We start from the raw sequence: 15785 nt of genomic DNA on the forward strand, positions 1-15785 counted from the left end.
CAGATTGTTAGCTTTTCTCAATCTTTCTATACAGCTACTGCTCCTTCAGGAGTTCTCTTGCTCTTATAAGCAACCCTTGTGTTAGTATAACACATTCCCTAATAACTTGCTGAGAAAGAGGCACAGGAAGTAAATTCTGAGATTGTGTATGAAAATGTCTAACTATATACTTGACAGTTTATAGAAGTCTTAATTTTTTTCCCAGAATTTTGATCATCTAGCTTCCAGTGTCATTCCTTACAAGTCTGATGTTCTGATTCCTAGTTCTGCACTTGATTTTAGCTGAAAAGCTGAGAGGTGATGATTCTAAGTTCTTTGCGTGTTGGCCTCCAGTGACAGATCGTAGAGTCCCGTGTCTTTGGGGATTTTCTATGTGGCCTTGGTATGTGTCTTTTTTTTTTAACTTTCCATGCTCATCTTTAAAAGGCATGTTGTTCACTTCTGTTTAAGCTGTTTCATTTTTTTGGTAGGACTGGAGTTTGAACTCAGGACTTCATGCTTGCAAAGCAAGCACTCTAACACGTAAGCCACTCTGCCAGCCCAAGTTCTGAGAAGTTTTTTGTACTATTTTCTTTGACAAATTTCATTCCACTTCTTTCAATGAATTTTTTCCCCAATTCTTAGGTTAGATGCTACTCAGCACTTCTGAGTATACAGATTTCATTTTCTTTTGACATTTTATTCTTTGTTCTGTAGTGTTCCCATGTCCTTGCTAGTCTTTAAAAAACTATTTGATCTTCTTTAAATGTCTACTAATCTGTGACTACTCACTCATATTTAGGGTAGGCAGTTTGCCCAGAAAAGGATCCTCCAAAATACAGTATTAAGGGAGAAGCAGCTCTAGGCTTATCTTTTTGATTTTAGTTCAGCTCCTTGCCCATGGCTGTGCCTAGCCTCTCAAATCCACAGTCCCTTTAGTTGAATCTCTCCAGAAGGGACACTTCCAATTTCCTGCCCACGTTGGAGAGGGGCTATTGCCAGGTTACTAGATGTGCAAGGAAAAGGCTTCTATTTGCTTCTTACAAAAGCCAACCTTTCTGTTTCCAGCCATTTCTTCAAATCCTTTTAAAGGTATATTTTAGCCTCAATGCCTGAGCCTTTTCTTCTGGGGGTGGGGTTGGGGTGGAGGGAGATTAGTAGGGTTTGAACTCAGGACTATGCACTCGATAAGCAGGTGCTCTATTACTTGAGTCATGCCTCCAGCCCAATGCCTATACCTTTGTTCTGCAATATGAACCTCCAGTCCAGTCCATTTCATGCTTCAGTCTTCTCTGATTTGCTAGTTACTTGCATTTTCTTGCTTCCAAAACCGTGTTTGCTATTGTCTCCTCTCACCTCTCTTCACCTCTCTTTGTTCTTTTGTTTATGATATTTCCACTCCTTTACTGATGTCTTAAAAGGGTTTTAGGAACAAAGGCAGATTACTTCTCCTTACTATACATTCAAAGACTAATTTTTATAGGAGTTAAAACTTATAGTTGTGACATGTTTCCAACAAAATACAGAAGAAATCTGCTAAATCTTATCAGTCCCATTAATGCTGCTATTATTCACTTACCTATTTTGTTTGTTAACAGCTGTTTCTGCACCATTTAGAACCAGTTCTTTCACTTCAGTTGCACCAAAGTTTTCAACTGTGATCTATTAATTTAAATTTTTAAAAGAAGTCAATGTCAGACTCAAAACTTATTTTGACAATCTACTACTCTTCCTTTCCCTTGTTAAATATAAAAGCTAATAAATTTGAGACAAAATTCTGCTACCAAAAGCTTATTTATCAATTCTGCTTAAAGCCACAACTAGGAATTTTTGCCCTCTCTAGTAGTTTGATATCCTACCATAACTAAGTATAAATTACCAAGTGTTTACTTAGCTAAGCACAGGAAACAGATTTTCTTGTACAAGAACGTTAGAATAGAGTTAAATATTAGAAAGGATGTTTTTCTTAGGTAAGTGAATGACTCTAGTTATCACAATGCATTTAGCTTAGAACAGCAGTGCATTTCTCCCACATGACAATCACTACTTTCTGGTTGGTATTCCTCTAATCTGCCAGTAAGCTCAGTTACTAGTGAGTTGGTTTTTTTTTTTTTTTTTTGGGTTACACATTAATATCCTTCCCTAGAGTCAGGGATGGTGGTGCATACCTATAATCCCAGCACTTGGGAGGAAGAGGCAAGGAGGATTGCAAGTTTGAAGCCACCCTGGACTACACAGTGAGATCTTGTCTCAAAAAACCTAAAATCAAACAAACAAAAGCCCCCATTCCCAACTCTACATTTTTTTCCTTTCTTTATTCCTTGTTTTTGGAATATTATCCTCTTTTATGAAAGTCTGGTATCTATAAATTACTAGGATGGGAGCAAGACATCCCTGCTCTTCAGTTTACTATCTTGTAGAGGGAAATATGGATAGTGAAACAACTCATTATAATAAAACAATGCTAAAATAGTGACACTAACAAAATTTCACCAGACAACACAGGAAAGAAGACGTAATTCTAACTAGAGAAAATATGAAAGACCTTGAGAAAGAAATCCCATTTGTAAAGTACCTAGGATTGGAAGGATTCTAAAAGACTGGGAGGGGAGCTGGACTTCAGACCAACTGAGTAAATATATCAAGCTCTGAAAATGTATGGCAAATGCCTTTAAAAAAAGAGGCAGGTAAAGTTTATGAAAGAATACTGTGTGGCACAATATAATTTGGTATAAATGGAGGGATACAATGAAACTTGAAAGAAAGCCAAATTATAAATGCCTCTGCTGTCCTACCTCAAGTTGTTATTCTGCAAGCAATAAAAGCCGTGGAATATACTGAGAAACAAATGACAGCAGGAAGAAATGTTTAAATTACCACTGTTCTTGAAGAAAACGCCTATTTGAGGGAGTTCATAAACTTGGTAATTAATAAATTAGAATTTTTTTTTTGGTGGGACAGGGTTTGACCTCAGTTTTGCACTTGCAAAGCAGGTGCTCTACCACTTGAGCCACACCTCCAGTACATTTTGTTCTGGTTATTTTGGAGATGGGGTCTCGAGAACTATCTGACCCAGGCTGGCCTCGAACCTCAATCTTCCCACTCTCAGTTGCTCATGTAACTAGGATTATAGGTGTCAGCCACTAGCGCCTGGCAACAAATTAATAGTTCAAACTGATTGGAACATAATATTTTAGTCAACTGAGATAATCAATAAAGATTCGAAGAAACTTAATGGATATAAGTGAATCCACCAGTATTTCTCTGAAAGTAGGAAGGGAAAAATTACAAGGAAGATTTTTTTTTGAAAGAAAATTATGAAAATAAATTTGTTTACTTCAGCTCATACATATATCAAATTTTCTTATAAATGCACAACATGCCAAATCTTAAAATGGCCAAAGAATTGATAAACCTTTTTGTCAGCAAACTGTGTTAACAGCAGGAAATCATATTGTCTGTTAGCTTTGACAACAAAACCATTAAGCAGATGGGTTAGGGGGGAAAATATACAAATAAAAAAATTTTTAAAGAGAAAGAAGACTGAAGACCTTCCATTTTCCCAAGAGTCTGATTTCTACTATTCAAATGCTCCCTTCATTCATGTCTTAATATCATCCTTGTTGATATTCTCTTTAATTGCCAATCACTCTATTTCTGCCAGATTCTTATGTGTCAATAGCTTTGCGTATGAAGAGATCAGTTAGTCTGGTAAAAATTTGTTACTGTCATTATTACAGAATTATTTTATTATTTTAATTTTTTTTTTTTTGTAGACTGGGATTTGCACTTAAGGCCTTACACTTGCAAAGCAGGTGCTTTACTGCTCGAGCCACCCTTCTGGTCCATTTGCTCTGGTTATCTTGGGGATGGGGCCTTGAGAACTATCTACTTGGCTGGCCTTGAACCTCCATCCTCCCAATCTCTGCCCCTCTGGCAGCCAGGATTGCAGGCGTGAGACAGCGGTGCCCCAGATTATAGCATTATTTTATAATGAGTTGTTTTAACTACTCAACATCCCTTTCACTGATTTAATACAATTCTGCATTCTTTACAGATTTGAAATTTCACTTTCAATAATACTGCAGTGTACTTGCATTTATATTATTCTAATTCATTCAATAGTGAGTAAGACAAGATAGGCAAGGATGAACAGGATGGACATTAGTGAGAAGCAAAGAGCTATACTCTTTCAGTGGTAAGCTCATTACTAATGTTCTCATGTAACAGTAATCTTTGCTTCTCTAAGCATTTCTGTAATTAAGGCTTGAAAATGAAGACCTGGATAAAGATCTCTTGCATTTGTAAGTATCCTTAGCATAATATTAAAGTACATAAGCACTGAAGTCACAGAGCTGAGTGTGAATACAGATTCTGATATGTAATTGTTGTTTACAGTTTTCCTATCTGTAAAACAGGGATAATATCAACCTTATGGGATTGCTGAGAATAAAATGAAATAATGAATGTACTGTAGCCAGCATACAGTAAATGCTCAATAAATGTTAGCTTTAACATTTAAACTATTAAAAATTAATTTAAACTGTTAAACATTAATTGTTGAAGTGTTAACAATTCCACCTATCAAAGTAAAGAAAAACCAAAAGGCACATATCACATAAAAGGGATGATAGTCAGGCTCTGTTCACCTTACCGTAAAATTTAGACAAAATGTTTCTTCTATATCATCTTCTGGATAATCTAGTAATTGCTGCATGCTTCTGTAAAACATATATAAGTTTCTTTAAGGTAAAACATTACTGGTATTTTAACTATTTTTGTTTATGAATAAATACATATTTCTCATTCCCTCTTGCTAACATTCTTCCACTAATTTGTGTATTTATATTTGTTTCAGAATAGTGGATGTACAATGGCAAACTTATAAACAACTCTGAAGAAAAATTACCAGTCTAGGGGGTGAGCGGGGACTAGGGAGAACAATGGAAGAGGTGAATCTAATTCATATACGTAAGCAAATATGTAAATGTCACAATATACCCCCCATACAACTATTACAAGCGAAGGAAAAAAAAAAAAAAAAAGAACCAGTATAAGGTTTTTTCTCTCTTCCTCTGAATAAAAAAGCCATGTATCAATATACTGGTTTTATTTATAAATAAATTTAAAAATATTTATTTATACATAAATAAAAATATATCATGTATTTATTTATACATAAATAAAAATATATCATGTTTTTATTTATATGGAATTTTCATTCCATTTTATGGAATAAATTTTTAGCTTCAAAGTAGAAATGAAAGCAAAGCCCAAATAAATTATTTAATCACTCTCAGAAAACATTACTTTCCTAAAATTTATTTCCTAGTATTTGTAAAGTATTTATCAATAAACCACTCAAAATTGAGCTTTCAAGATGAAAGTAGAAAATTTTGTTCTTAGTAACATAATACAGTTTCCTTTATTAAAATGGCTTTTGTTTGTTTATTCAGAAACTGGACAGAAGCAACAAAACAAAACTATTCCTAGAAAGAAAGTTTTGTGTACATTCTCTATTTCTCACCTCCCTAACCCAACCCGTGGCACTTTTTACAACTAACCTCCCAACATCAGGCATTAGTTCTTTCAAATCATCAAGGGATGGCTTCTTTTTCAGTAGTTTCTTATATAAAGCCAAAGGAAAATGGAGGTCCACAATAGTAAAATTATAAATTGCTAATCCACAAATAACACCAATCAAATGGAACAAATCACTGTCTTCAAATGTCTAAAAATGCAAGGAAGAAAAAATTAAAGATTTGTCTTCTGAGTCAAAACATAATTTTTTCTTTTGATTACAAAAACATATCCTTGGGTTGAGGACATGGCTCAACTGGTAGAATGTTTGCTTAGGAAGCATGAGACCCTAAGTTCAAATCCCAGAACCACCAAAACCCCCCAAAACAAAATGCATAGCCTTGTATTAGAAAAATTTTAAGATACAGAAAAAAAGTAATGAACAAGAAAAAGTTCATCCTCATTATTATCTCCCTGGCATAACATCACTGTTAATATTTTTGTACATTTCCATTCAACGTATTTTCTAAGAACTAAAAAACTAGTATCTAGGTGAGATCATAACAGCTACATACACACATGACTTTACAACTGGCATTTTCTGGGACTACTATTTAAGTATTTCCATTCCATTAAACATTAAATTTGGGCTGGGGATGTAACCCAGTGGTTAGCACGCTTGCCTTGCATGGGCAAGGCCTTGGGCTTGATCCCTAGAGTGGCACAAAAAAATAAATTAAATAAAGGTAAAACAATGACTATACTATTTTTTTTTTTCAGATTTAAAACCAATATACAGGTGGAGGTATGGCTCAAGTGGTAGAATGTCTGTCTACCAAGCTTGAAGCCCTCAGTTCAAACCCTAGTACTGAAAACTGAACAAAAATAAAAAACATTTAATATATATTCAAGCCAGCCGTGATTGTGCACCTATAATCCTAATACCCAGGTGGAGGCTAAGACAGAAGGATTATAGAATTCAAGGCCAGCCTGAGCTACATAACAAGACCCTGTCTCAAAAAAAGACAAAAATGGATAAGCCATAAATTGATTTTAAAGAAGCCACATATAGGAGGAGGGGGAAAATGAGGTATGGCTTCTTTTTTGTGGGTTTGAATTCAAGGCTTTATGCTTGCTAGGCAGGTGCTCCACCACTTTTGAACAACTCTGCCAGCCTTTTTGTGTTGGACATTTTGAGATAGAGTCTCTTGAGCTATTTGTCTGGGCTGACTGCAAACTGCGATCCTCCTGATTTCTGCCTCCTGAATAGTTATGATTCTAGGCATGAGCCACTGGTGCCCAGCTTCAGTTTGTCTTTTTGATTTTGGAACTATGTAAATATTTTATATTCTTATAAAACTAAATTACATTTAAACAATCAATCTCCCCAACATGTATTCGTTTGATGGAATAGTGTTTGGCAAACAAAAGAAAAACACTATTATTTGAGTATATGTGTATACCCTAAGAATGAAATGAACTGCAGAACAATGTTTAAAATGCTTTCAGTAATCGTAATACTGCTGGTAGTTATGCAGTGAATGTGTAAGTCTGGAACACTGTGTCATAACAAAGAGTGCTAAGATTGTTTCAAAAAGACATGGGCAGCAACCTAGAGTTCTGCCTGGACATAGACAGGACAGCACAAGCATTAATAAAATAACTGCAGCTGGGCATGGTGGCTCATGCCTGTAATCCTTGCAGCTATGGAGGTAGAGATCAGGAGGATTGCAGTTCAAGGCTAGTCTGGGTAAAAAGTTCTGAAGACCCCATCTCAACCAATAGCTGGGCATGGTGGGGCTTGCCTATCATCACAACTGGCCTGGGCATAAACGTGAGACCTATTAAAGGGCTGTGGCATGGCTCAAGGTAGAATGCCTGCCTAGCAAACACAAGGCTCTGAGTTCAAACTCTAGTACCACCAAAAGAAAAAAAGATGATTACTGCAATGAATTAAAAACAGAAAATATGTTTAAATCCATGAAAACAAAATGATAAAAAACCAAAACAAACTGCTACCAGAGGAGGAGGTTAATGAAGGGATAGAGGTAACTAGATAGAATCCTTTCCCATATAAACTATACTACTAAGAAATCAAAAAATGTGGGGAAATTTCTTTATAGAGAAGTATGCAAGCTAGTAAGCAAAAAAGGAATACTAGAATTACAGCACTATTATTTTGCAACCTCCCATGAATTAATGAGGCTAGGCGCTGAATATTGATGAGTGCTGTCATCACAGGCTGACAGTTTCCTGGAAGACAGACTAATACATAAAAATTTTTATAAACAATGTAGATACTCGATACAATTTTTTTTTAAATCAAGTATCCAAAAACGGAACCATCCGTTTTTACTAAATATGGTTCAACAAACTTTTTCTATAGAGGGCCAGGTGGTAAATATTTTAGACTTTGTTGGATATGGGGTCTCTGTTCTAATTATTTAACTCTGCTTTGATATAGTTCAAAAGCAACCACAGACAATAGGTAAATGAGTGAGTGTGACTTTATACACAAAAATATGTGGTGGGGGCTGGCAGAGTAGCTCAAGTGGTACAGTGCCTGCCTAGCAAGCTCAAAGTCCTGAGTTCAAATCCCATACTGCCAAAAGAAAAAATATGGTGGGAAGAATTTGGCTTATGGAATATAGTCTGTGAAACCCTTACCTGATAAGGGATAGCAATGATCTCTAATGCTAAATTAATTCTTCTCACTAGTTAATCTAGTGATTGTTATTCAGCTTGCAAGCCGAGATAAGCAGAAAGAAAAGTTAACATATTTTCAGGCTGACTGTCCCTCAAAACATGTGTAGCTTCCTACATATTAATGTGCTTTTGACAACTCCACGTTTACAATTTTTCAAAAGATAGTAAAACAGATCTTTGAACAAGATATCAGGAATCCAGTAATACTCTGAGTTAATTTGATACGCACAGGTATATATACAAGGAAGTAATTTACATGGATGGATGTTTTACCTTATCTGAAAACCAAATGAGTCTGGAATCTTCATAATACCTAAACATGCCATATTTAGGATCCAATAATTCCCTCATGATGAGCAAGAAAAACTCTTTGCGGACCCCTCCTGCATCAACAGCATCTTCTCCAACAAATATTACCTAAAATAACAATGTAAACACTGAACAGACTAAAGAAATGACAGTGCTGGTGGCTCAAGCCTGTAACAGTTCGAGAGAATTAATTTCCAAAAAATAACTGGGGCAAAATGGACTGGAGGTGTGGCTCAATGGTTGAGCACCTGCTCTGTAAGCACAAAGCCCTGAGTTCAAACCCCAAACCCACCAAAAAAGAAAAAAAAAAAAGAGAAAGAAATTAAAAGTACATTTTGGAGGCTCCATAGTTTTAGTTTCAAAAATTAAATCTTAAATTTTACCAGGTTCTCAAGACACACAAAGAAAACTTTCTAAAGGAAAATCCCAATTATATAGAAGAAAATGTTAAATTACCTTGAGTGGCTTTTTGTAATCTATGTTCTTTGTTTTCCTAAGAACTTCCATTGCATCACCTACAATATTTTCTCTACGCACCACTAGAATTAAGCAAGGATTTACAGATTCAATCACTGGGAGAAAAAGAGAGGAAACGTTCTGTCTGTGGGCCTGGTCAATAGCCATCTAGAAGACAAAAGATAAAAACAGTAACAATAGCGATGATTGGATAAGCTACTATCTACCTTATCAGAGGTATGGCAGGAATAATTCCAGTGCTTCTAAGTTCAAACAGCATCTAACACAGCATCTAGTTCTGCGTAAAAACTTCAAAGTAAACTGAGCATAAAGAGTATCCTATTGAATTTTATATTAATGTACAACTCATAACATTAAGGCAAATATGTAACTAACAATAATGTTAAATCTGAGCTTTTCCCCCCTCTAAAAAAATAACAGTAATTAGGGGCTAGGGATGGTGCATGAGGAGAAAAACAAAGCAGCATAACATAAACATAATATAAGCTCATAAATTAAAGAAAAGCAACAATCTAGTTAGCAAGTGTATTATAGAAATTCATCTAGTTAGAGGGATCACCATATTGCTTATAAATAGGTTTTTACCATTTAAAACCTTGGTTCTTTGTCTATGGCTTTCCTTGTGTTCTTGCTCTAAACAGAGTATACCATATTAAAAGCTCAAGTTAGTAACTTATCATTTTAGTAAAGACTTCCCCCCCAAAAAAACAACAACAACAACAACAAAAAACCCTGCTTTTTCTAGCCTACAAAAATTTATTTCTTCTGGTGATAAAAATCAAAATACGCACATCTTTGGCTTTTGGTTTTTTTGGTGGCACTGGTGTTTAAATTCAGGACCTCAGGCTTGCTACACAGGCGCTCTACCGCTTGAGCCACCCCACCAGCTCTAAGTGCATCTCTAAAATTCTCCCTTTCTGAACATTTAAAACACCTAATGCACTTATCTGAACAAAATAAAATAAGCTATCAAAATTTGCTTTTTTTTAATTTTAAAAGTATTTTTAGAATATAAAATGCTCAATGTCTCATTTTATCCTTTCCTAAGTCCTCAGCCAAATATTCTATTCCTGGAGAGCAAGCTTAAAATAGTTTTTGTCTATAGGTTCAAATTAATAAAGCAAACATATTATAACCCTTCAAATCTGATCTAAGTTTAAAAATTTCATTGTGAATGAATACTCAACACAAAACAGAGGACAGCAGGGACAAAGGAAAGGGAGACGAGAGAATGAAAGATGGTGACTGATGAACCTCATCTTATTACTAGAATTTTTTTTTTGAGGCAATTTCATACTCTTAATAAATGACTAAATGTTTCCTACTTTATTTCACCTGTAGTCACGTCCATCTTTTACCAAATACATAAATAGAAAACATATTAAAGCAAGGTTCTGAAACAACCTAGCATGTTACCACGTAAACTAGTAAAACTGTTTATAAAGACTGCATATTTATGTAATGAAAGAGGCTCATATCATTTCTAAAGATACACGATGGACAAAGGCTATTCGCAAGCATCCCTTGTAAGTATACAAGTCCCATGCAGCAGTCATTTTTTTTTTCTTTTGCGGTACTGGGGTTTGAACTCAGGGCCTTGTGACTGCCAACCAGGCACTCTACGCCTTGAGCCACACCTCCAGTGGCAGTAGTTTTCTTTGTAGCTACTCAAAGCACTTTGTAAACGACAAGCCACAATGGTGTCCGAAAAGATTATTGATTATAGGCAAATTTCAAGTACTTACTTTAAAAAAATAATCACAGAAGTAATTCAAACAATACTCTCCAATCAAATTAGTATGAGATAATATTTTACCTGCATCTGTAAGACTGCATCTGTTTGTAACAGAGTAGTTTTTGCTTGGGCATCAAACACAAATGGATATGTACAGATTGTAACGGGGATGTCTGGCAGCTGGAAATAGAAGTGAACTTATTAGTAGAGAGAGGCATACAGTGTGCTTACTGTGGCTGCTGTCATTTCTTGTGAAGATGGTCACATTCTTGGTTTATTCACTAATGTGTGGCTCAGGAATTATAAATAAAACCTGTTGCTTATTTCTGAATATAGAATTTTTATTGATGATTAGTTGAGGCACTGGAATAAACCCAATTCCCAATTTCAGGAGGGAACTATATGTTTTAAAGTACATAAAGTAATAAATAACAAATCTTAGCTTCTCTCTCTTGCAGTACTAGGATCAAACCCATGGTCTTGTGCACACAGGCAAGCAGTGCTCTACCACTGAACTACATCCCCAGCCCTTAGTTTTTTGAGACAGGATTTTGCTATGTAGCTCAGGCTGGCCTTGGACTCACTAGGTAACCTCATGATGTTCCTGCCTCCACACACTGAACACTGGGATTACAGGCATGTACCACCTCACCCAGTACTTTTTTGCTTAGCATACATTAAGTCCAAGTTTCAATTGGTGGCTCCTGTGTTAAATACAATACCCAGTTCTTACATATTAGGGCTACTCTAGCAACTGAGGCCATTAACAAGTAACCCATCGGTTCCTTTATTTAACAGATACTACTGAGTGCCATTAGGGCGCCAAAATTATGAGCATGACAACCTGTTCATTCAACATTAAAATAAGCAACATTAGTATTATTCTCACAATTAAAGATTGTGAGAATTAATCTCACATTACCATAAGACATTAGACACCTTCAAGATATTTACCCTAATACAGTGATCTACATTTGTAAATACAAAGAATTATGAATCGCCAATTACACATTTTTGCAGTCATAAAATCTGAACCTGAGTTTTTGTTTTATTCAACAACTTTTTTATTTAATAATTTATTTTGGTGGGACCAGAATTTGAACTCAAGAGTTTCAAACTTGCAAAGCAGGAACTCTACAACTTAAGAAACCCCTCCAGTCCATTTTGCTGTGGTTATTTTGGAGATGGGGAGGGGTCCCTTGAACTATCTGCCATGCTGGCCTTGAACCTTGATTGTCCTGATCTCAGCCCCCAAGTAGCTAGGGTTAGAGGTGAGAGTCACTGGCATCTGGTTCCTCTTCCTCTTCTTCTTTTTGCAGTCCTCGGAGTGTTCTACCACTGAGGGTCTCCCACTCTACCTTTTGCTTTTAGATTGTTTTTCAGATAAGGTCACTAACTTTGCCAAGATTGCCTCCAGAAAAGCTGTGAGGATAAGCATGCACCACCACATCAGACTTATTTTTGAGAAAGGGTTTCACTAACTTTTGCCCCCCAGCTGGCCTTAAACAGTACTCCTCTTATTTCTGCCACTAGAGTAGATGGGATTATAGGCATGCACCTCCACACCAGCCCACTACCTAGAGTTCCCGATCATAGAAAGTCATTTTACATCTTTAAACTTCAAAAAGATTTAGGCATTTCTAAAGTCCCTTTTCAGTTCAAAACTATGCTTTCATAAATGTTTTTAAATTCTTTTTTCTTCTGGTGCTGGGAAGTGCATGCTAAGCAAGCACTGAGCTACATCTCAGTCCCATGTTTATGTAATTTTATATACATAAAATTATGTGCTACTTGTATTTGAGAATTAACAAGCAAACAGTATTACACCTATTATTCAAAGCTTAAATGCTTTATTAGTTCATGTATTAGAAAAAGCACACCAAACAAAAAAACAAGGTAAAACAAAACAAAGGCTCATATGTGCAACAGGTAAACAAACAATATGACATTCCCAAACATTTAAAGAGTGGTTGAGGGCTCCTGACTACTTAAGCCATGGTGGTAGAACTTTGTACATTAAGATAGTACAGGCGACAAAGAAAGAAAAAGGATCATATTTAAAGTTTACTTTTGTGATGATTTTAAATACCAATTATTAGTTTAAAAGATGAAGATCATTTTACTTCTCTAATGTAAACTATTTTTTTTGCTTACTGGGGAGACATTTGCCAAATTTTAAAATAAGAATTAAAAAATGCTTTTTTATATTCTGAAGACACATTACATTTTATATTGGAAGACTTAAGGAGAACAGAAACTACTTTAAAGCAAATTTTGCTGAAAAGCACCATATAGATGTAATGTTAACTAAAACAAGTTTCGATTTTCTTCACAAAATCCTTCTGAAATGTTATACAGGGTAACTTCTGTGGAGTCAACTTTTAAAATCAAATGATATGCACATATATACATTTAAAAAAAAACATACAAAAAAGGAATCTCTGGTTCTTCATATAGGGAAAAAAAAAGTGTATCTTACTCTGAACATGAGACTTTACTACACCAAACTTACCTCAGTTAATCCATGGCTGACATCCTAAGACAGCAGTGCAGAATGCAACAATGAGGAAAGAGCAATGTTAGTGTTCAAATTTAACTTTCTATTCAAAGTAGTATTTCATGTATTTGCTACAGCTGAATATTTACAAGGCAGAAAATACATCTACAAGTTACCTTTCCCACATGCAGCTTATATATCTACTTTATTTTACTAATGTAGGGCTGTTTTAGGTACTTTAACATAATGAAATTTGGTTTCAGCAACTAAGTATTCCTATTTGCAGAATTTAGGCAGACTAGGGAAATTAGTCCTAAATCTGACATGGCCTTAAATAATTTTATGGCTTAGGTTCTTTACCTGAAAAAATGGAGGAAATCTTTCTCGGACTTTAATTGGTTAATCTTGATAAAGTGAAAATGTTAATATTAAAGTATTATATGGAAACAAAATTAGTGAAAATAAGCCATAAATAACCCAATAAAACATAAAGTATCTTAAATATTATTTTAAAAAAACAAATTAACTTAAAATCTAAAGTACAGCCAGTTGGCCGGTGGCTCACACATGTAACCCCAGATACTTGGGAGACTGAGATCTGGAAGATTATACTCCAGGTCAGCCCAAGCAAATAGTTCTCAAGACTCCAGACACACACACACACACACGCCCCCCAAACAAACCAAAAAACCACAGAACAGGGCACAGGGGTTGGTAAGGAGTCAAAAGAGAAAGATTTATGAAGGACATGATGATGAAAATTGTGATAAAAGCCCAGCACTTCACATATGCTCATTTAAAGGACTAGAATCTTCAGAAGTATGTTAGTACATCTGTAAATGGTGCCTACTGTAGTGAAGAATTAATCTTATCCAAAGAGAGGCTGCTGCCCTGGGCTATTTGGACATGATCTACAGGCCTATGGAATGTCATGCCTGACAACAGTATTCTTATTGCCTGAGGCCTTTAGTTGCTCACAATGAAACAATGGGATTTATGATGGGCACTTGGGCCATGTGATATCAGTTTTGCTTCTACAAATGGTCAGCCACACGAGCAGGACTTGACTGAGACCCAATAAAAACTTTGGGCACTAAAGGTGCAGGTGAGCCTCAAGGTCAGCAAGCTCTATAAGTATTGTCACACATTGACGCTGGGCAACTCAGACTTAGAAGGAAGAACAACATGTTGATGCTCTGTTTTTGGCATCTCACCTTTACTTATCTCTATGTGCTTCTTGACCTGGGTGATTTTAACCTGCCTTCTTTCCCTGTAGCAAGCTGCAATTATCTGTAATTTTTCTGCGAGATCTGTAAGGCCTAGAAGCAAATTATCAAACCAGATAGTGGGGAGCTGCCCCTCTAAATCTGCAATTGGTATAAAAAGTGAGGACAGTCTGGTAGTTTTTAATTCTGTAATTGGCTGAATTCTCATAACTTAGGAAGAAACTCAACCCAGGAAAATTAAATACTGCTGTATCTTCCCAAAGCTGGTCTATCCAGCCCAATCTTCTATTTCACTGGTAAACATGTTATATGCATATCTCAGTAACTGTCCACAAGTAACATATGAAACTTAATTCCACAGGATAAACTAAGTTAAATACATAGCAATATAGTGAATAAGTAAGATTTATGATTTATAAATACAGAGTGTAGTATCAGAAACTAAAATTCTCACCAATCTACCACAGTATTTTTAGTAGTACTCATTTGTATCTGATACACATCTCACCAGGATATATAATTATTGAAAAAAAGCATATGCATCATTATAATTCAAACATCACAAACCCAGAATAGACATTTCTACGTCTTTTAATGAATTAGTCAATTTTTACTAGCTGTACAAGAATGACATGCATAGGTAACTGAAAATTTATATAAAAAGGGATGAAAGATAGTATTACCCGTTCTATTGTAATTTTATCAATTCTAACATTCTATTGCATTTTTTCTATTTTCTATTTCTGTACTGATATTTATTTTTGAAAGCAAATAAGAATTTGGTAGCAACTAAAGTATTTCTATAAACAAGAGCAAAGTTAAAGGAAGGCAAGGAAATGCACAACTAAGAATAATACCAATGAAGTAGAGAAAAATCATCAAATAGAAGAGTGATTGCCTAGCAAATGAAAGGTCCTGAGTTCAAACCCTAGTACCATGAAAAAAAAATTGTGGAAGATAAAAGAAGAAAGAGAACAGAAGAGATAGAACATATACATTCTTTTATTCTGCCAAGAGGTCACAGCAGAAGCAGAAAAAGAAATAAAAAACAAGGAATCTAAATGAAAAAATATTCACAATTACCATCAGTCTTGGGGGGAAAAAAACAAAAGATTACATACAGTCACAAGGAAGTGTAGGAGAATCAAGCAAAGACTACATAAGAAAAATGGACAACAAAAGGAGTCAAATATCCCTTATCTAAAAGGATGGGACCAGAAATGTTTCAGATTTTACAGTTTTACAAGTTTTGGAATATTTGCACATACTTACCAACTGAACATCCCTAATTTGAAAATTCTAAATGATTCTAAGTTCAAAGTGTTTTAAACAATTT

At 35.3% G+C, this 15785-nt stretch overlaps 1 protein-coding gene across 8 annotated transcripts in view; it reads right to left on the reverse strand.

The window, feature by feature from the left end:
* Herc4 (HECT and RLD domain containing E3 ubiquitin protein ligase 4) overlaps positions 1-15785 on the reverse strand; it is a 123470-nt gene that overhangs the window by 16595 nt on the left and 91090 nt on the right. For 6 of the 8 annotated variants that reach the window (XR_012449726.1, XM_074078988.1, XM_074078985.1 and 3 more), the window contains 7 exons: positions 13239-13262; positions 10808-10906; positions 8971-9138; positions 8479-8622; positions 5544-5710; positions 4634-4700; positions 1559-1641 (listed from right to left, as the gene is read on the reverse strand). Coding sequence is in view for 7 of the 8 variants with exons in the window: in XM_074078988.1 (XP_073935089.1) it covers positions 1559-1641; positions 4634-4700; positions 5544-5710; positions 8479-8622; positions 8971-9138; positions 10808-10906; positions 13239-13262 (752 nt within the window). In the remaining variant the exon portion in view is untranslated. The remainder of the gene's footprint in view (positions 1-1558; positions 1642-4633; positions 4701-5543; positions 5711-8478; positions 8623-8970; positions 9139-10807; positions 10907-13238; positions 13263-15785) is intronic. The other 2 variants (XM_074078989.1, XM_074078986.1) reach the window with 1 other exon arrangement.

The sequence above is a fragment of the Castor canadensis genome, chromosome 7 (genome assembly GCF_047511655.1).
Source record: "Castor canadensis chromosome 7, mCasCan1.hap1v2, whole genome shotgun sequence".
In the NCBI taxonomy this organism is placed as follows: Eukaryota; Metazoa; Chordata; class Mammalia; order Rodentia; family Castoridae; genus Castor; species Castor canadensis.